This window comes from Dromaius novaehollandiae, chromosome W (genome assembly GCF_036370855.1).
Source record: "Dromaius novaehollandiae isolate bDroNov1 chromosome W, bDroNov1.hap1, whole genome shotgun sequence".
Lineage (NCBI taxonomy): Eukaryota > Metazoa > Chordata > Aves > Casuariiformes > Dromaiidae > Dromaius > Dromaius novaehollandiae.
Window position 1 is genome coordinate 43,188,568 of NC_088130.1, and position 22,100 is coordinate 43,210,667.

The 22,100-nt window shown below is 40.1% G+C and overlaps 1 protein-coding gene across 14 annotated transcripts in view; it reads left to right on the forward strand.

Annotated features, from left to right (window-relative positions):
• The window catches only part of LOC112987015 (rho guanine nucleotide exchange factor 28), a 133,736-nt gene that overhangs the window by 66,237 nt on the left and 45,399 nt on the right, over positions 1-22,100 (forward strand). For 12 of the 14 annotated variants that reach the window (XM_064499971.1, XM_064499978.1, XM_064499973.1 and 9 more), the window contains 4 exons: positions 12,417-12,547; positions 15,023-15,300; positions 18,330-18,525; positions 19,946-20,057. In XM_064499971.1, the coding sequence (XP_064356041.1) occupies positions 12,417-12,547; positions 15,023-15,300; positions 18,330-18,525; positions 19,946-20,057 (717 nt within the window). Of the gene's footprint in view, positions 1-4,552; positions 4,869-12,416; positions 12,548-15,022; positions 15,301-18,329; positions 18,526-19,945; positions 20,058-22,100 lie in introns of those variants that run through there. The other 2 variants (XM_026106652.2, XM_026106653.2) reach the window with 2 other exon arrangements.

Genomic DNA, 22,100 nt, shown 5'->3' on the forward strand with positions numbered 1-22,100 from the left:
CATACTGTTGGAATTGCTACCTCATAGCTTCAGCAGGGTCGAAACAGGGAGATGCAGGTGTATTTGTCATGGGAGGAAGTGTACAGTGCAGGAAGCTCCCTACTCTTCCCCTTCTCCTTCTGCAGTCTTCCCTTCCCTGCTCCCTGCCCTTCCAACTGCCTTCCCCTTTCAGGTGACAAGAGATGGTGCTTGCTGCCCAGTGCTAGTGATGGAGACAGGAGATCCACCAAATACTGCCATACTCTGGGCAGTGATGAAGGCTGCCGAATAGCTGCTGGACCTTTCGGTATCCATTGCTAAATGGTTTAAATCTCAAACTGCCATGTTACTTGTGTGAGACCTCAGCAGCTGACACTTTTCCTTGTGTGCAAAGTGATAGGAAAGTAAACTGGCCAGAAACGACAGTGCTCTAAATTGAATGCATGAATCGTCTATCAGAATTTGATCAATAAGGAGGGTCATGAAAACAAGAGGAGAGAGGCCCTCTGCCAAGATCTTATGGATCTGGGCTTGGTTCTGTGTTTCTTCAGTGTATTCATTAGTGACTTGGAAAAGAGAAAGGGAGAGAATAGTGAGGTGACAAAGTTTTCTGACAATTCCAGTAAATAAATTTTCATCAGAACAACATTTTCATCAGAAACAATTTTCATCAGAACAAGGTGCTTGGCAGAGGAGAAGAGGTGGTAAAAACAATTTGTGTGAAGAGCCATGCTACAAGAACTGTGACACTTGCTGACAGCAGTCCATGCAATCATTACGTAATTGTTGTGGGCAGCTGGGAAAAGCATTGGAGTTGGAGTGTGTTCAGTGTGTGGATCTGGCTGGTGGCACTTTGGTTTCAGTCACCTTTAATTCACATTTGCTGAATTTTTAAAACAATTGCTAAATCTAATGCAAAACAATGCAGATATTTTGTCCAGGTCTCTTGGCAGATCCTCTCTGTGGGAAGATGTGGTCTACAGAGTGAAGATGGAAGGAAAGCCTCATACACCTACAGGTTGCAGAAGTCAGTGGAGAAGGGCACCTAGCCTTTTCTACACCTTCTTTCCATGTCAGGGCCTTCTTTCCCTTTGAAACTGCACAGTTTTGGGCAATATTGCAGGCTCTGCTGTTCTGGGGCAGTCAAGCTGGAGGAAATCAACTTCATCCCTAATGTTGCGTGAGACTCTGCCCAGAGCAAACTGGGTAGGATGTTTTGGGCTGTCGTTCTGTCATTCTCATCACCCGTATCCAATGGTGTCCCTTCTCCAGCCCTGCTCTTCAGGTTGTTAGCTCTAGCTCAGTTTTGTGTCCCATATGCATCCATTCTCCATCTAGAGAGGAGACACTTGACTCGAAGGGATTTTGACTTTCTGGTCTGCCAGAGAGAGTGAGTTACCAGCTGCGGATTTCGTTTAGCAGGGTTCAGGAAAGAGAATCCACCTTCTTCCCCAGTGCCCCACCGTGGGGCTGTCCTCTGTGTGATCCTGTGGGATGAAAGTGCCACTCTGTGGAAACCACAAATACTGGTTGCATTCCTGTACTTCCTTCCGTCTTACCACAAGCTGAGGGAACAGTTAGACAATAGACTGTAATATTTCAGAAAAACATTTATATCAAACGGATGTGTTTTGGCAAGTGCTGGGTGAAAGAATTTAAAACACTACATTAGCATTTATCAAAAGCATTAGCCTTAGGTAATGCACACACAAAACATTTGTTCTTTATCTTCACATCTATAACTTGGTATACATAATTGAAAACATTTTTAATGGAAAGTAGGGTTAATATTTTCCAGCTAGAAAGCATGTTTTATCTTATAAGTTGCTAGATCTCTGTGCCAGCTGCATGCAGATGTCATGACTGAAATGCTGTCACTTTGGAAATGAAGACTGGCAGGTGAGAAGTGGACTGGATCATCCCACAAAGTGCAAGAATGGGAAGAAAAATATTTTTAGCCAAAGACTGTAAGGCAAAGTCTTCCTTCATGGCAAATAGCAGCATGAAGTCTTTCATGGCTGCATAAAGGAATTTTACAAACAAGAAAAAAATAATCTTTCACAAGGCTCGAACAGAGCAAATAAAGTGAGTGATATTCAATTAACCCTTCAGAAGTAGGGGTTAAGGTTGGTAATTTATCTGCCCTTTCAGACTGTCATTGACAAGTCCCTCTACAAGATTCTGTTCAGGGGAGATTATGGCAAGCAGGCGAAAAGCCTAAGCTTTTGTCTGGACTTGTCCAGGAAATAGAGGATAAACATCAGGAATAAGTGGTCAGGTTTTTATCATAGCAGAAGTTTAATAGTTGGATTCTCCTGTAATAGGATTGCAGCTTAAAAAATATTTAATAATCCTAAATTACTCATTTGTATTAGAAGGTTCTAAATTAACTCTACTAGTTTCAGAGAAAGAGTAGGCAAAAACTGAACAGTCAGTGAAAACATTTATTCAGTGTATAGAGGTAATTCAGAAAAGTAAATGTATCAGCATGTAAAATATTTTAATGCTATTAAATACATCAGCTGTACGTCCTCATTATGAATGCTTTGTTCAATTCTAGTCATCCCATCCTGGACTAAATAAAAGTGCAGGAAGATCAATGGAAGTGACTAAGTGTACTTTTTTGATTGAAGGATAGGTGAAAAAAGTCAGAGCTGGTTAATTTAGAGCAAGGATGCACAAATGGAGATATCACAGAAGTAAGCAAAATTTACCATTTCTCATGGAAAAGAGAACAAAGGAATAATCAGTGAAATAGAAAGTTGAGAGATTTTAAAGCCACTGTAAGAAATACAGTGCTCTTTAAATGTAAACTGCAGTTCACCCGTGGAAGTCTGCCTTCTTGTATGCCTGCAATTAGGAGTTGGAGTACGCGTCGGTAGTGAGAGCACACTTGATTACATGAGGGATTACTGCTGTGTTCAGGGGAAGTCTTTTGTGTCTGGGCAGTTGGGAAGATATTTCCTAAGTGAACAAGTTATCCAACAAATATGCTTTGTCTTTTCCTTTTCTCTTAAACTGTGGCCACGATTGGAGGTAAGCGAATGCTCCGGACGGAGTGCAGGTGTGAAAGGACACGTCAGTTCCCGCATTCCAGAATATCCAGGGGATTTATCAGTGCGGTTTGAACCTGACATTCCAGGGAGTGGAGATGTTTTGAAGTGGATGCTTAAACCATGGATTTATATCCTCTCTGTATTTTCAGTCATCCATTGTCTGTTGTAATTCCCTGGGGTTGTTAATTATATATATAAATCAAACAAAGTCTGTGGGAGTGTCTAATATTTAAAGTGAAAGTCTAAAGCTTCTAGCGTCTGGGGCAAATTACGCTTTTCAGGCCTAACAAAGCTGGCAGAACTTCAGTTAAGGCAAAGGCAGAACAATGATCTGTTTCAACTATGTTTTATGTAATGTGTGCACTTTATGAAGTGCTTGTATAACAATTATTTTATCCCTAAAAAACGGATAGATATTTGTATAATGGGTTTTGAATTAAATTTGCATTTGAATTGCATTATTTTCTTTCAACAAATACATTGTTATCTCTCACTGAAATGTGGACTGAGGAATCACTTGAAACATAATACAGAAGTAGCGCTGCAGACCTCAGCAGCCTGAAAAATAATTGAAGTGAAGTAAGGAATGTTAACAAGCTCAAATGTCATCATCTTCCAAAAACTGACATTTAAGCTGATCCACATTCCCTCTCCTCCTTTATGTGGAAAACAGAGGCACATACATTGTGGGGCAACTAAAAGAAGTGTTTGGTGGAGTTGGTTAAGAAACACTGGACATGTTATTTTTGTATTAGCTCTTGTATAGCCACATTTGAGCCTGTTTCAAAATTGTAGTTTGTGTAGTGTTGGGGGAAGGGATAATGAGTTCCTACTGAATACTAATTGCCTACGAGTTGTTCAGGGAGACTGTATAAGAATGGAGGATTTGTTGTAAATTAGTCACTAGCTGTATTGTGCATTGCTATGAGGTTAGACCAGTGCTGTAGAGTTGCCAACTCTACAAAATTCTTATGATTCACTGTCTAACTTGGTGACTGTGTGAGGGAGAAAATACTCTTCAGACTAAATATTATTGAAGCTCTTCTAATGACAGCATAATCTTTCTTTATAACACTTAAGCTTGAAGCTCATTTGAGTTAGAAAGATGGGAGCTACAGACTTTTGAGTGGGTTATCAGTGCTTTTCCAGCTGCAACATCCTGAAGTCTGCTGAAGTTGTAAACAGGGAGAGGGAAAGTATTGCTTTGCAGCAAGACAGGGTCCAGCAGATTGATAAGTGTTCCTTGCTTACTGTTTGTTAATCTTTGGCTTCTATAACTTCAACATTTTGCCTAGCTTCAATTTGAGAGTCCTTGTATATCCCAGTTTTAACATGGAAACAAAACTTTGAAAAAGCCTGCAATAGTTTGTTTACTTTTGAGACATATTTTCTCATTCCTTGCTCAGTTTCTATTGTTTTCATTTACATCAAAATGGAGAGGTGAGTTAATGATTCATTGGCACACAATGACCTTTCAAATAGCTCTGGACCACGATGCAACAGCTACACTCGAAGCTCTCATACTTCAACCTCCTTGCTTTGCCTTAATATTTGCAGCCTGATCTGTCTTACATGCCTGGACGCCTGAAGAGAGCAAACATTTGGAGCTTCTCCCTCCCCTGTGTTTAGTGGGCAACTCGATCCTTCTTTGTCCATTCCTTTATTTTACATCACTCTTAGACTTGACTTGCTATTGAGAACAACAAAGTGCAACTTTGAGAATCTGCTCTCTCTTACTTAGCAAAAAAATGGACTCAGACTCTGACTCACCTTTTAATTACTCTTGGCCTTCCTTACCTAAAATGAGGATTCGAAGAAGGGCATCCAGACAAGGTAGAGAAAGCTGTCTTCTTTTAAATGACTCTTGCTTAATAGCTCTGCCTCCTTTTCATTGTCTGGCTGTGTGCAGGTGGCTGTACGCAACTCTAGTGAGGTGGATTTTCTTCCTCTCTATCAAAAGTGTACCTCACTGTTAGTTATACTTTTGTAAATAATGGTACTGGAATTTGTTAAGTAAGAAAAAAGTGTTTTCTCCAAACTATATATAGTTCTTTAACATTGTTTTTATTTCTTTATTCTCTCAGGGATTTTTTCTCCTGGTTGTGTGTGTTACTATCACTGTAGCAAAAGCAGTTCTGGCACCCTAGGAGCTTACAGAACGGCACTGCAGCTGCTACAGAAAGCTTTGCTAGTTACAGTTGTTTTCGTTCAAGGGGAAATTTATAATTTAAATATGTCTCAGCAGCGAACAAGAAAAATTTTAGTTGTATACAAAAATCTAACCAGAAGGAAGAGGAAAATCTTTCCCTTTCTGTAAAAGAAAGACATGACAGGTCAGTTGCTGTCTTTGCACAGATCCTTGTGCAGTTAGATATAGTTCTCCTTTGCGGAGAAGCCTTTGGGAGGTAAGCGTTATAAATATTGTCAGTATGATAAAGTGTGTTTTAAGGTGGTTTAAAGGCACTGACCAAAAAGTTTATGTTAGGAAGAATTATCATTGAAAGCTTTAATGAGGACATAATTTTGACTGCATTCAGGCAGAAGCAAAGAAAGGGAGATATAGGATGGGAAAAGTATAATTCCTTATTCCTTTCATAAAATTGCTTTTTGTGTTTCAGAATGGGAAAAAATAAATAAGAGAAATAAGATCCATCAGTGTTACTAAAGTAATGTGCACAAAATGCACATTTTAACCTGCAGAATATCTTCTGAGATTTTTTACTTTTATTCCTGAGATTTAGTCATTAATCCATTATTTCCCAAGAGCATAGGAGTTTGTGTTGTGTGTGTGGTTGCATATACAATTTGTAAAGAAGGTGAAATGTGTTGCAAGTTATAGCGTGTGTTCTTTCTATATCTCATGAGAACTCACTTTATTTGTAAATGTTTTAGCTGCACACCCATCCTCCATGCCACTTTTGTTGTTCTTTATTTTACCTTTAGACAGCATTATTTTTTTTTATACTTCACCTGCTGCATAGCATTGTATACCCATCTGGTGTTTTATATGTTAGTATTGCATCTTATTTCCCATAACTGTTAACAGTATGCCGACACATGCTGCTTTTATGTACAGATGACCATTTATGTGGGGTTGTTAGAGCAAGAAGACACTCCAGGTGCACGTGCACTCAGAATTTATCGGTGGATAGGTGCCAAGGGTTCATTTGTGCTTGGAGCATTGAAATCCCGGCTGCTTGCTGGGTGGGAGAAGTGGCTCTGCAAGAGGACACCGGACCTGTGCCCTGCGCCCTGCCTCGCTTGGGGAATGCTGCCTTTGTGGCTTCCTCCCCAAGCGGAACGGGACCTGGTTTTTTCCAGTCATGCAGTCGTTGCTGGTGCACAGGTGGGGCAGGGTACCTCGCAGCTGCGTTTCCGTGATGCAGGAGTTCAACTCTCAGCGAACGAGAGGATGTTAGAGGCTGGCAGGAATCAGTGTGGCACTCTCCTCCCCACCCCAAAAATCACACACTCTTTGTTACGTATCATGCGTTGTGTGCTCCAGCTGATGTGGGCAATGAAGTGTCAGCCTCCTCCCTTCTCACCCCAGCCAGTGTGCTGTTTGTTTCATGGACTGGTGTATGCGTTTGGCAACGCTCCTCCTGGGAGGCAGGTGTAAATGCAATGGGGAGCTAGGCAGACCTCAGCTGGGTGAGTCCAAAGGAGAAATTCTCAGACCCTGCCTTGGGCCATATGCACCAGTGTTTTCAAAATTTAAATTTAAATGTCCTTCTTCACTGAACAGGGTGATTCAGCCCCTGCCTTCCCAGTGAACCTCCGGAGGGCCGGGGCGGCAGGCAGCGAGCGCAGGCTGTACACCTCCAGCGTCAGCCTCCATGTATTGCTGAGCAGCAGACTCCCCCCCCCCCCCCCCGCCCCGCCCCCATTGAAGCATGCCTGTACGTAGCATGGTTAAAGATTAATTAGGCTTAACAGAGAATGTGAGTGTGACTCCAGCTTAGTGATTGGACTGGAGAGGGGTCTGAGTTTTGATCCCTACTGCAAGATCCCTGAGGGTATTTATTTTGTTGTTTAACGTGAAATGGCCAGAAAACGGCGCTCTTCTCCTCTCCCCTCAGATGTATTCATAATCCTTGGGCTGGCAGTCTTACTTTCTCAAAACCACCAACTCTTAGAGACTGTTCTGGAGGCCTCATGGATTCTGAGAGTGTCTGTCTGGCAAGTCTGTCCCACAGTCCCTGGGAGGTGAGACTTACACTCTGAAGCCTCTCAGAGGCGGGAATTGAAATCAAGCATCCCATATCTTGGGAAAGTACTTTATCTATTGTGCCTAGTGTAAAATGAGACACCGACTTATTTTTGCTTGTGTATTCATTTATTTGTTGGAAACAGCTAAGGTGCTTGCCTCAGGGAGCGAGTTCAGAGCCATGAATGCCACACTGGAGGGGGGCACTTCCTTGCAGTCCAGGTTTAAGTGACAAAGACCAAAGGTGGTGCTTAAGAACTGCCTTCCATGTCAGTGTTTCTTAATGGCTACTTTAGGAGCACACTTTGAACATCCTAGATATGATTTCCAGCATCCAGATGCCTGATTCCCTCCATACATAGGAAACTTAGTGCTTTAGTTTCCACTCCAGAGATTTAGGACAGTTAAGTGTTGGGCTTTATGACAACAGCACTTTAAGGCCTCCCTCACTTTACTCGCAGTGTAGTGTTGTTCTTATGTATTTGCCTAATTTTAATCTCGTGAGTAGTTGCACTGAATGAATGGAGGGCTAAGACTCATGAGTTAGCGATGCAGATGCCCAGTTGAAATTGGTCATGCTGTCCACATCTACAGAAGTGTATGTCACTTTGGTCGGTGCCTTGCCAGGAACTTGTGGAATTCTTTCCCCAAGTTCAGATGACCATCTGTGGATTTAGAAGAGTATTTCAGTAGTCCTGTGTGACCCATGTGTGTAGTTGTCTGCATTTCTTCTCTTACTTCATAGCTTTGGTACTTACTTCCAGTTATACATTAACCCCTGTTCAGATTGCTGGGGGTAATTGTGATGAGCTGTCTGAAAACTATTCATTGTATCTGGACAAAGGAATTTGTAATTTCTTTCCGGGCTCTCAGTTTGGTCACGCTGATGTATTTCACGTCTCTTTTACTAGGTGCCCTCTCATAAAATGATATAAGTTTTGATTTTTGTGGAAAAACATCAGAAGTATTATGTACTTGTTGTTTTCCAGAACGGGTCATTCAAGGCTGTATATTTTCTTATGCCAATGTAAAGCATGTTTTAAATTATTGTTATGATGATCGTGTGTTTCTTAAAGTATTATTATAAGCTTTTGTGCTTGGTAAAATGTGCAGCTTTTGCTATGCAACTTTGATGACAACATGACAGAAGATTCAGAGAGCTTGTGCCTAGTATTCCTTGGTCAAGGTCTTTTATCCATGTTTGGAGATTATACTACCCAGCACTGTGGCTTTTTTTCACCTATGTTTAAATAACATACATCTTTCCTGTCTGTTTACCAGGCAGATGCTAGAGATCCATGTGCTCCGTTAAAGGAGACATGCCTTTATTTTACTCTTTCTCTGTGGCCATGGTACAGTATAGAGCCTGAGAGCCTTCAGCTTTGGCAGTAGGAGTAGGTTGGTGGGCTGTGCTTGCCATGTATTTCAGTACCAGACAGCTGACTGAATACTTCTGTGTTGTATCTGCATCAATATTTTTCTCAGTAAACACTTTGCAGTCCAGTACTGACACCTTTCAGACAGATAAGATGGTTTAGGACACTTTCGCCGCCACAAGAGATGCCGGTTTGCCCAGCTGGGTGTTGATGGAGAGGAAGAGGAGGGTGGCAGACGTTCTGCCTTGGTGCCAGCTGTCAGCTGCACCAAGAAGAAGGGCACAACTCCAGCACTGGTGCCCAGGGCCTGAAAGAGGACGGTGTAGCCTGCAAGTAGATAGTCTTAGCATGCCTGAGAATGGCTCTCAGGGAGATTCCACAGAAATTTTTGCCCTCTTGAATTCCCTGCTAGAGGAAAAGATAGGCTCTGTTCAGTAAAAGCCCAGTGCGAGTCAGAGGCAGAAACATCATATCATCCATGCAGTAGGCTTGTGCCTCTGGCACTATAATGGTGTTTGGTGCAAGAGTTGTACACGTTTTACCTGCCTTTCCGTATACTGTGCTGAAGTCTTGCATATGCAATGAGAATAGCCACTTCGAATGGGCAGGGAGGATTTTTGAGATGTTTTGTTTCAGAATGCAGTTACGAGATACTCCTTTCAGGCAAGAAAAGATTTGCTGTATATTAATAGTGGCACCTGGTGCAGAGGGCTATTATCTCCTTCCATTTTAAACTGGTAGAAGTGCTACTCTTGGTGCCTGTACAATCAGGATGGCTTGTAACCGCTTGTGTGGCAGGCAGGAGGCAAGTAGGGGGGCTGCAGGAATTCAGTGCATAATGTGGACATTTGCTATGGTTTTGTCACTTTTTAAACTATGCTGGCCTTTGCAGTAGAAATAAGTTACTAGCACAGTCAATGTGTAATTAATAATGCTCTCCCCTGCATTCAGCAAAGTCTTGAAATACTTTTCTTATTACAAAATTTGATGTAGTTGACCCTTCATGCATGTATGCAATCCGGGGGGGGGGAGTGAGAGGAAGGAGCAGTCCTCTTCCTGGAGAAGCAGGGGCACCACATGGTGTCACACAGCCTGAAGGGACCTGCTGGCTTTTGTCTTCTCATTCAAAACCCTCGTGAATATCTGAAGATCTCACCTTTAACAACAAACTGACTGGAGCATCGCCAAAAAAAACAGATTGTATTTACCAGTGATAGAGATTACAGATAAATACTGAGTGACTGAAAGTACTGCGGATAACGACATATTTTGATATATCCTGTTCTATTTGCAGTAGCCTTCTTTGGAAGTTTGTACCATGTTGTTCCTCTTTTATAAAGTTTTAAAATCATGTAAGATGTGGTATTAGAAGCTGCTATATAAATAAAAATGTAATGTAATAGGATGATTGGTGGTGGTGGTGGTGGTGTGGTGGTGGTTTTGGCTCGGGATATGCAAGTCACAGCCCAGTCCCTTATCTCACTGTAGAGACCCAAGCAATGGGGACAGCTGCTTAAGTCAGGGAACTGGCTCAGTAGGAGTCAGCTCCGATTTACACCGTGATTCAACGGGCCCTGCGTGGGCTGTTTCTCAAGGGTACGTGTTAAACCTTGCTCAGCCTGGCTTTGAAGCAGAATATTGCCTTTGATGGTTATACCTTGTATGTTTGTGTACTGGAGGAAGAACATGCTGGGGAAGGTAATAAGTATACAGGAAGCAATGTAGAGCCTGAAATTTTTTTCTTCCTGGTTGTTGGTTTAAGACCAGTACTCCGAAAACTTTGCTTGCCACAAAAAAGCACTGCCTGTTTTGCCAAATCCCATTTCCCATATGATTTTAGCTGCCAATGTCTGATGAACTGCTGTAGAAAACAATGGCTTATATTATCTATAAATAAAGACTTCAGGATCTTGACAAACATAAGGAAATGGTTTGTAGCTCTAGCGGTTCTCAAGATGGCACACTCAATAAAATCATATTAAAATTCATGTAGGAGGGAAAGTTTTTAATAGTATGAGAGCCCACAAAGCCTGTCAGGATTAGGAAGTAAATAATTCATAGCATACCATTTCTAAATGGGAACTTCCAGTTTTCCTTAGGTATAGAGCTTTCTGTTCTTGGGATTTATAACATCTTAAAATTAAATCAAAACTGTAGTATAGCATTGCAATTTTGGCAATGATCCAGGAGTTTTTTAAAGAAATGAATGCACCAGATCTTGACGAGTGTAGTTGATAATCAGTGCTGTTTCTTCACAGTATCATTTCTTGCAATCTGATGGCCATGGGCACCTTCCAGATGCAGTTCTCTTGTCTTATGAATATGGCTTGGGGAATGAAAGTCTTTAGTGGTTTCTTTTCCTTTCCAACCTTGCAGAAAATAAATTGTACTTGGTACAAACCAAGAAGGAATTGTTGCATAATCTCCAATAACAGACGAGCTGGAGTTCAGTTTACTGAAAATTTTGAACTGAGACGTTTTACCGGGTCGGATATTCTTCTCTATTGCGTCATTTTTACGCTAGCGTATCTCAGTTCACTTCCGGGGGAAATGCTTGACTTAGAGCACTGTAAAATTAAGAAAAACCACACTCGTTATATCTGTGGGTTTCTTTTTTTTAGCCGCCTGTTTTCACACAGTCTAGAACTGGAGTGGTTTCCAGTTTGTGAAATTTTGCTCCTTAGCAGCTTTTTAATTCTACAGTCAGAAGATATTATGAGGCTTTGACTCAAGTGATAGATTTGTGCATATGCTTCATGCTCATAAGCAGCTTTAAGAGAAGTGTGCCTACAGGACAGACCAACAGTGTTTCTGGAGCACTTGGCTAGGTTTTCTGCTAGTCAAAGCCATCAAATACAGTCAGCCCATGCAACTCTTCATATCTGGAGTCAGGAACACACTGTTGAAAACTAAGTCCCAAACTTTTTTAATGGTTATTGTTGAAACAGATAAATTATCATTTCAGAAGAAAAAACAGGTCAGATACAGCCTTCATCCATATCATCCTGGTCACAGGTCAAATCTTATTTGGTCAAATTGCTGTCACCCTGTAATGGCACTATAAATGGCATTTTATTTGTATACCTCTCACTTTTTTGCTTTGTTTTGTTTTGTTTTAAAAAGAATTTTTCCACTTTACTGGTAGTAGTGTAGTAAAACACTAAAGTAGAAAACTGTTTTTAAAACAAAACCCAGCAACAAATAAAGATGAAATTAATATTTTATTATGTTTCTGCCAGGAGACATAATGCCTTAGGAAGGTGTTTGTTTGACTGCAGTTGAACTGTATTCTGTTCACAAAATGTACCAGAAGTTAGATATTTATAACTTATAGACCATAATCATGAATAGTTCATCCTAGCCCATACGTCTTAATCCTGTTTAGTACAGCTATACTTCAGCAACTACAGATCTTTACAAAGCTCTAACACAGGGGGAAAATAGAAGACATTCCTAGCCAGGATAAAGGAAAACTCTTTAAGTTGTATATATCACTGTGATGTACCTTTTAGAGACTTGTCAACTGTTGGCTTCTAGAAACACATGGGAAATATTAGGCAATTAGGAGATTTGCAGGTGTCTGAGTGGCCAGACAAGTATTACCAAATTGTAATCCTAAATTTTGGTACTTAATGGTTAAACTTTATCATTTTTATTATGCTCTGTGTGTGTGTGTATTTTTATATGTGTGTATGTGTGTATATCTATATCTATCTATCTCTCTGTCTATACAGATAGATATATATGAAAATGGTATGACAAATAATTGCATATTTTCCGCAATTCCATTTTTTCTAGAACAGCGACATTCTACCCTTGATGTTCTCAAGAAATTCAAAACTCCACCTACATTCTTTGCAGCAGCCAGACTTTCTGCCATGCTGAATGGAAGTGATGAAGTATATGCAAACTGCATGGTAGTAGACCAAGTAAGTTTATGTTTGAACTTTTGGAATATATTTTTTCATTGTTGTCTGTTAAAATAACTTATTTGAGTGATAAATCTTCTGGCTCTGTCAGCAATGGTGTACAGGCACCTATTAAAGCCCTAAAATAAAAACAGTAATACCTTATTCTTTTCAGCTGTGTTTTGTAACCGATTTATGAAATCCCTTTTAATAGATTCAAAAAGCAATATAAATTACTCTCCCTAGCCTGTAGGAAGAACTCTGAGAGCCCTACAGTCTTTTTTTTTGTGCGTTCTGTGAACTAAATGGTATTTGCTTCTCTAAGAAATATTAACACAATGCAACTTTGCTCATGTGCACTTCAGCTTTTCTAAATTTGGTGTACATTTACAGAAGAGCAAAGTTTCCTGATACTGGGTAATTAGGAAGTTAATTATTAGTTTAATTTTTTAAGCTCAACAAAAATGAGAAATTGGTCAAAAAGGTACAACCAGTGTCCTACAACTGGTATAGAGCATTCTGGTACTAGAGATCCTGCCCACCCCTTCCTTAGTATTCATGTTCCTAATTTAATTTTCACCAGCACTGGAGATTAGACAAAGCATCCTGAACAAATTATGTTGAAGCACCAGTGTTACATCTGAAATCCCTTCCCCATCATCACACTTCGATGTCATAACCTGAAGAGGAGGACTAATCTGACTATTATGTATACTTGTTGTGTGTGGTTAAACAGCTGCCAAATTTTAGTGAAATGTAGCTCTGTTTCAGTGATGGTTGAAGAGGTGTATGTATGTGTAAAGGGCTCTGGGTTCTCCCAGAGTGGAAGGCAGAATACCGGAGTAGGGAAGGATCAGTTCGTAGAAGAGTCCTGAGATTTTACAAATGTTTTGAAAGGGGATTTTTTTGCTGATGTTTTTCCTGAAACACTTCAGCTGCTGCATTTGGTACTGTTCTTTGTGAACATTTGAGGCAGGTGTTTCAGAGTTCAGCATGTTGAAAATGCACCTAAGGTTACCAGATATAGGTGTAAAAAAAACCCCACCAAGCAGTGAACAGGTGGCATGGAAATATATATGCAGATCTCTGAACCCTTGATATTAACAATATCCACGTTGTAAGGACAGAACTGTAAAATTCTCTACTCCATTACAAATGTGGATGTTACCTGAGTGTATTGCTGGGGGGCCTGTCACTTGGATCGCTGCCCTTTGACAGCTCAAAGCGTAGCCACGTAAAACTGTTAGGTTGCTGACTGGGGCCACGTTCAGCCTTCAAGCACTGCTTAGCAGGAGCTGGAGCTCCTACCCCTCTCGGCTGCTGCATGAAGAGCTCCCACGGTGCCCTGTGGAAATGTTCCCCGGGCAGTAATGACTTCGAAGGGGAGAACAGCTGTGTAAAACCTGGGAGAAGCATGTTACTTTCTTGCACAGTGCAATAGAAGTAATTCCAGACTTTCATGCACTTTATCGCTGAATGCAAATGTGGACTGTTGTAAAAATGTCAGCAGTTCTGTGTGTCTTTTACTACAAGAAACATCTTTACAATGGGGGTGAAAATGCATCCCAGGTGGGGCTGGAGAGGAGGAAGTCAGCAGTGTGGAACAGCAGGGCTTTGGGAACACTTGCAGTCCTTCCTTCGTTCTTGCTTAACAGGTGCTTTCCTGAGGTTGAGTGTTTTCAGTGGGCTTTGGCTGTGCAACTTTCCCGTACTAAGTTTAGCATCTAATTAGGTAACAGTAGCTTCTAACTAGAAGACTGACAATAAACTGTATATTAATACTTTTTTGCAGAGTTGACAGGAGAGTTTAACCTCGTTTTCACAAAGAATTAACCATTACCAACCAGGATCCCTGTACCAAAGCTGAGTAAAGATAATTGCTAATGCCATTCCCTTCTTTGTGTAAAAGGAAGGATGCTTTGTACCCACAATTGCTTAAAGGCAAAAAAGAAAAGTTCCTTTCCCTTCTTCCTCTAGACACCCTCTCTTCCAGGTTATGTACATTTGGCCCAAAGTTTATGAAATTGGTACTGGAAAAATAAAAATGTGCATGATGTGTAGACTGCTTTTTCCAAATTAAATTATGCAACATTTTAATTTCCCCTCATTTATGCCCACACTAATGTATTATGCATATTGTTTGCTTTACTCAAAAGGAGGATTTTTTTTAATATGAGCTATAAATATATGAATTGATGCATTTAATAAAAAGGCAGAAATATGAATGAGAAATCCATTAGGCTTGTATACCAACCCATCACTACTGTAATTCTGGAAAAACTAATGCAAGGTCTAGAGCGTCTTAGCCATATAACTTGTCTCCAATTTATGTGCTCCAAAAAGTGTGTGTGTGTGTGTGTGTGTGTGTGTGTGTGTGTGTGTGTGTGTGAACCTTATAACCATAAAAAAGGCAAACTATAATCTGGGGAAGGGTCCTTATTCTCTGACAATACATCTTTTTACTACTTTTTACCAACATTCACTTTTTCCCTGCAGGTTGGAGATATAGAGGCTAACTACATTCATGGAGATGGTGTCAGCAGTGAAACGTGTCTGAATCCCACCAACTCAACCCTAATGGCTAAGAGCTCTTCATCTCCCTCCCTTGAGGAAAATGACCAATATATATATGATCCAAATGAAGGAAGTAAAATGTCAGTGAAAAATGGAGAAAATGTAGGGCTGAGACACAGAGCAGATTCATACCTGCCAGTCAAGACTCATGGATATCTTAAGGAACGGGGCCAACTTCATGCTGATGTGAAGAAAAGAAGGTATGTAATTAATTTGATGATGTGACCAGGATTAGGGTTATTTATGATGATCTTTTATTTCAAAAAATAAGGCAGAACCTGGAATAATAAAGATTTTTACCACGGTAAAATCACTGGTTTCAGTTGCTGACATTTAGATTGTGTCAACCTAATGATTTGTTTTTATAAAGTGTTTATAAAGACCTTTCTTCACATACATCCTTCAAATAAGAGTGTCTTTAAAGTAAACTGATTATTTTTAACCCAGATTTATACTTTTATACCTCTTTTTTTGTATGTATTTTTGGAAAAGAAGACTCAGACAGCTGTTCACTATGTTCTTCATTGTGGCATTTTTGTCAGAAACCACAATTTTTCCCCTAGCTGGTTTCTCAGTTGTATTTCCCATTAAAGGAATGGCCCAAAATTTGTTGAAGTCAATGGGAATCTTTCCATCCTTGGCAGTGGGCTGTGGAAGGAGCACCCTATTTCTGATTGCGTTTTTTTTTTTTTTTTTTTTTTTTTTTTTTTTTTTTTTACTTCAAAAGACAGCAGTATACAGTACAGCTCACATTTCTGATAGGTTCAGGCAGTTTTCTGCTGTTCTGCCCATACAGAAGGTCTCTTGCCAGCAGAGCCAGTTGTCTGAGGATCCTCTTTCAGATGGCTTTAGGTTATGCTAGGAACTAGTTGGTTTCAGGAATGTAGATAGGACTTGAATTAGAAACTTTCAATTTTTATTTTTAACAAATACCCGAAAAAATGGTGTTACAGTTTTATTGCTTCTCTGGATAAGAGAGACCTGAAATCAGTTCCCTCTTCTAAACAAGAAAATTTCAATCTGTAGAAATTGAGTCTTGCACTTCTGAAGAGCGCCTGGACTAATGGGAGCTAGGGCGCTGTGTGTAAAAACACACAGTAAGGTAGCATTAGTGGCTGTCTATCTTTGTCAATTACAGTGGTCAATAACATTTTCTCTGAATTTCCTAGACAACTATAGAATCCCCATAGAAGGAATGTCTTAGCACAGATAGGACAGCAACTGTCAGATATGTCATGACACTACTGGAGAGTGTCCAGCGGAGGGCTGTGAAGACGATTAGGGGACTGGAGCATCTCTCTCACGAGGAAAGGCTGAGAGGGCTGGGCCTGTTTAGGCTGCAGAAGAGAAGACTGAGAGGGGATCTGATCAGTGTATACAAATATCTAAAGGGAGGGTGTCAAGAGGTTGGGGCCAGACTATTTTCAGTGGTGCCCAGTGACAGGACAAGAGGCAACGGGCACAAACTGAAACGCAGGCAGTTCCATCTGAATATGAGGAAAAACTTCTTTACTGTGAGGGTGACAGAGCAGTGGAGCAGGTTGTGCAAAGCAGTTGTGGAGTCTCCTTCCTTGGACATACTCAAAACCCACTTGGACGCAATCCTGTGCAATGTGCTCTAGGTGACCCTGCTTGAGCAGGGGGGTTGGACTAGTTGATCTCCAGACGTCCCTGCCAACCTCAACCATTCTGTGATACTGTCATTCTGTGAGTTATTCTTTTCTAAACCTTTTCTTTTTTGTTAGTTAGGGGGATATCGTGTGTGGGCTATCATAAATAATCCTCTGCTTCTCTGTTATAAACATTTTTTCTCCTATACCTATTTGGATATTCCCACGCTTTTTAAGGCCTAGGTTAGGTACCTATATATGAGCTTTTGGAGCTTACATGAGTTTTCAGAGGTAAGTGATTGACTTTAATATGTCAGCTGTAAGTGATCCAAATATTACACATAAAATAAAACTTACTACATAATTCTGGTGGCACTTTCCTTCAAGGAGCTGAGGGTATGTAGCAAGTTAATTAGCAGATCTTTATACCATTTTTATATATCAAGGAAATTTCCATGATAAGGTACCCACAGTAAGCAATGATGGAGAATTTCAATGCAAATGATATTATTTATGCTTATTTTTCTTAAGTACTAAAGGACAAAGACATGTATTGTTTTTCCAGTTTTAAAATGTGACATTAACTGATCCTGAGGTTAAATAAGTTATTTCTGAGAAGTCACATGGGATATTAGTAGAAAACATTGCGAAAGATGATCTCCAGAAGTGTAATAAGGAAGTAGTTTTGGACAGTACTGATAAATTTATTCTTTAACAAAGTGAATTGTTGTGCTGTGTAAAGGAGTTTTTATGCTAATATTCCTGGTGGACTCTTTGGCTATTTAGAAATACCACACATAATTCAAAGTTTTATGCTTTAAGGCTGGAATGCTATTGCAAGCGATCAACCGTTCATTCCAGTCACACTAATAAAGAGACCATGAACTTGCACATACAGCTAACAGGATGCGTCGTGGAAAACGCCTTATAGCATGATAATGCGGGGAAATCTTATTGCACTCTTCTGCTCAAGAACATCGGCATGTCAATAGTCTCTAAATGTTTGAACTACTGACTTAGATGGAGATTTTTCCATCTCTTTATATTCCTACATTTTTTTATATTTATGTGTTTTGAAATTAGTGTCATAAACTTGCTCACATCATCCCCCATCTCTCTGTTACTTTTTTTTCTTCCATTCCACACACACACACACACACACACACACACACACACACACACACGCACGCATCTCCACGTATATCTACGTATCTTCTTATCAAAATCTGAGCTAGTTATCTCAGTTCTCCTTATAGACCATGTAGAGAGTACCTATGCAGGTACTTGTGTGAAACAAAACATCTCATTTTAAGGTAGATATCTAACATCAGTCTTATTCTGCAGAGGTGGCTGTCTACTGACTGTGGTGGGAATCTGCATGGTTGTGGAAGGTGCAAACATCTGCACAGTATATTCATGGGGTTGGGTTCGATAAGTCCTGTACAAGTGACCGAGTACAATTATCAGGAAATATGAGAGGGAACTCAGAACATGACTTACCAGACATAATTGGGGTGGTTTTGGTTGTCATTTATCAAAGCGTATAGAATTATCTTTGTTTGTTGCATTAATATTGATACTGATTACATGGGAAATAAAGAATTTGTTGTCTGCTTCAGTTCAAGTCTTGATGACCTTGAAGTAGACAGCGGAAGTGAAAGTGTTTCAGACAGATCCCACGTTCACTACCCTCCCCTCAGCTCTTCAGAGTTGACGGCTTCTAGCAGAGATGGAATAGAGTCTTCTGAGACGAGCACTGATTTTAACATCAGCCGGGCAGAATCGCTTTCCTTATCTACCAGTCTGCAGCCCAAGGTATTTAATATTATTTTGGTTTGACTTGTTTTCCTTTTAAGTAAATCACTGGAAACATATGAGACATTGCATTTGAATGTGAAGGGGAAAAATCAGTTCCCAGCTGGAAGTCATAGGTGTTAGTCAGTTGTGAGAGCAGGATGTACAGGAGCTCCCTGGGTGTAGCTGCTTGACATCAATGCAGGGAGAGGTCCTTCAGAATTTCACTTCAGCTTTGAAAAAAACATCCTTGATCAGAAGTATTTCAAAGCATATAAACCAGGTTCTATGAATCAGCATTTTCCAACCAAAATATATTTAGTTAGGAAATGTTTAACCAGCTGTAGTTGTGTGAAAGGGTAACAGCTTTGTAAAGAATGAAACCGGTCTGTTGTCTTTTTTAAAAAATAATTGCCAGATGCAGGAAGGGTTAATTGGATTTTGAACAATGACCAGTGCATATCTCTGCTCCTATTGATAGTTTCCTAAAGTGTCCTGGTTATATTCATTTTTATTGAACCGTGGTGCTATTTCTGGGAAATTTAAACACATGCACAGAGCTATTTTTTTATTAATAGGGATTGTTTATATTTTATTAAGGAGACTCCTTGCCTCTGTAGAGCTTCATCTGACTTTCAGTAAATGATTACATGGAGGGAGAAAAAGAGTCCAGCACAAACACCAAATTCTGTTAGGGCTACTTTTACAAATAATATTGCAAGCAGTTTAGAAGTTTACATTTCACTCTGTGCAAATGTAAAGGATCTATGAAAAATCAGGGGGGTTCTTTTCCAGCCATTAACATATTTGGGAAGCTGAGAGTCTTTTCCTTCTGCATTTTTCTGATTATACTTGAAAGAGAAATTCTTACTTTGTATAATAAGTATTACTGTAATGTAGAAGTTACTTATACAAAGTAAAAGTTTGTAAAACTAAAATAAGTTTGCAAAGTAAAAGAGTTTACAAAGCGTTTACAAAGCATTTACAAAGCTTAATTTGCGAAATCTTATATCAGTAATTACTGAGATAGAGTGTTAGTCTACACAAAATGTTCTTCTGGTACTAAAGCACTAAGATTAATGGCTTCCATAGTAAAAGCAGGACAGATAGCCTGGCCATTGGATAAAATGGCAAACAACACTGTTTGGATGGTGCCTGCCACCAAACTGGAGAAAAATATAAGCTTTCTCTTAGTCTAACTTATACCCCCCAGTTCTTTCCTGTAACATACAAAAATTTCTCATGGTGGAAATATGACAGGTTTTGTAAGAATTCAAAGTGAAACGAAGTAGTCAGATATCTTAATTATGTTTAAAACTTTAAGCCAAGAAAAACGTGTGTTCAGTGCACTGTTTAAAAATTCTGTCACTGATTAGTTTTCTTTCTGTTGCTGATGAATTTCAAAATGGTACAAGCTTTCATTTGCCACAATTTCTTCTAGGAATGCATACTGTCTGGAATTCGGTCACGCTCCTATTCCTGTTCCTCACCCAAAGGCTTGTTAGGAAGACCTTGCATTCCCCGAGACTTTGCTGTTAGCGATTCAAATGAAGGTCAGTGTCACCTGTGCTCTGGGTTTGCATCTGCATTGCTTCATCCCATGTTTGCTTGCTTCAAACATAATGTCAACGTCTTTACTCAGGCCTGTTCTGTTCACCGATACTTGTGCGCACAAGGTCCCCGTATGCATAGACCTTGCCAAGCCATGTGAAAGAAGCATTTGGTTACCTTCAGTTACCCCTGCCATTTTCCCTCGCTTTTCTCCTGTGTACTGCCTCTGTCATGGCCTCCACTGAGCAACATCTGATCCCTGGGAGGGTGTGGGGACTGTGACAGGCAGAGCTTTAGTCGGAAAAAGTAATGTGGCCCAGGACACTAATCTTCTTTCCAAAGAGCCTTACCTTAACCTCTAGCTGGAAGCCCTATAGCAGCTGGAGGAGGCTAAAGATGACACAGAAGCAAAGTCTTAATGGGTGGATGGCCCCAGCTTCCCATAGATCCAGGGGAATATGAGAAATTGGTGGTGGTGGTGGGGTTGTGGTCATCTCTCCAGGCTGGGGAGCAGAATCCACCCTCAGCACTGAGTCACAGGTTTCTCTGCAAGGATTCTGGCACAAGGTGTCCACGTGCTGTTCTCTGGTAGGGTTGAGCTAAGTCCATTCTTGATCACTCCAGGATGTCAGATTTATAACAAGTGAACAGGTGTTTGCCCAAAGAAAATTCTGTAGGAACCTCACATTTTATTACTGTGTTGTAGAAAATGACTGTCCTGCTTAACAGGAAGCCTGTGATTTTCTACAAATTGCTTCTAACATCCTTTATTTGTAAACACGTGGCTTCATATTTAGCAGACAATCCAAACTTTTTCAGTGAAGGTATGGGTTATATTTGAAAACCATGCTAAGTGTGAAATGTGCATACGCTCTTTCATAAGGATCACATCACTTAAAAACACTGGCTTTTCAAGAAATGAAGTGATTCACTGTGCTCTCAAAAAGATTGCTGTGTGTTGAGAAAGCACCTGGCTTAATTTCAGTAGAAAAATATTTTTGAATTCTAAGTAACAAAAAATGTGGGTTTGAGAGCTAGATAAATGGCTTAAGTTCCTGTAGTTGGCTCTTGGCTTGCTCCTGCTGCCCTGATGCAATGTGCAGTTAAAATCCAGGAAGCTAACTAGTTATAAGCATGAATGGGATAAATTAAAGCTGAACAAGCTGCAGCAAGCCGATACAATCCTCAAATATAAACCTCCCAACACACAGATTCTTTAGCAGAAGTCTTTGAAAATGTATTTTTCCTAAAATGAGTGACATCCTTTAACTTTTCTTTATTCATCAAAGTGTTTGGATAAAACTTTTCCAGTAACCTTGATACTCTCTTGATGTCCATATATCTTTAATGTTTGTAGTGGCTTTATTTTTTGACTTAGTCCCAGAAGACTAACATAGATGCTTCACTTTAAGTATGTGAATGTTATTACTGAGTCCAAATTAATACATGTGAAATCTTTACAGGGTTGTGGAATGGTCATGTAATGCTCAATTGCAGAGCAGTGCAATTAATGAAGCCTCGTTTTCCGTGAGTTGGTGTCCTCTGTCCCGATAACCCTGTCTGTTGTTGTAATTCCAGCCTGTCTCTCCCTGCAGTGTACCTTCAGCTTCCTCCTTTGTCCTGCGCAAGACAGGCCGCATGATGAATAGTTGTGAGTTACAGCAAACCAGGCGGAAGGGAGAACTGCTGAATGGGCACTGCAGCTTTACTCTTAGTTGAAGCATTAGTTAGGGTCTTTCTCATCTACTCAGCAGCCTGCTGTCACAAAAATTGCAGAAATGTGATAATTAACTTTGAAAGTGGATAACATGCAAAATTTATTGGGAAGGTAAGATGGTGAAAGTTAATGGACAGGCAGATACAGTGACAGCAGAAATCTTTTTTCCTTAGGATACTGTATTAAATAGTGCAACTAGCGCCTTGGTGGTGGTTCCTGAAATTCACTGTAAGATTTTAGCATGCAGCACATTTTTGTGTTATATTTTTCCATGTCACTTAATTTGTTTGTAACCATTTGTATCCTACAGATTTGGTGAGAAGTCTTT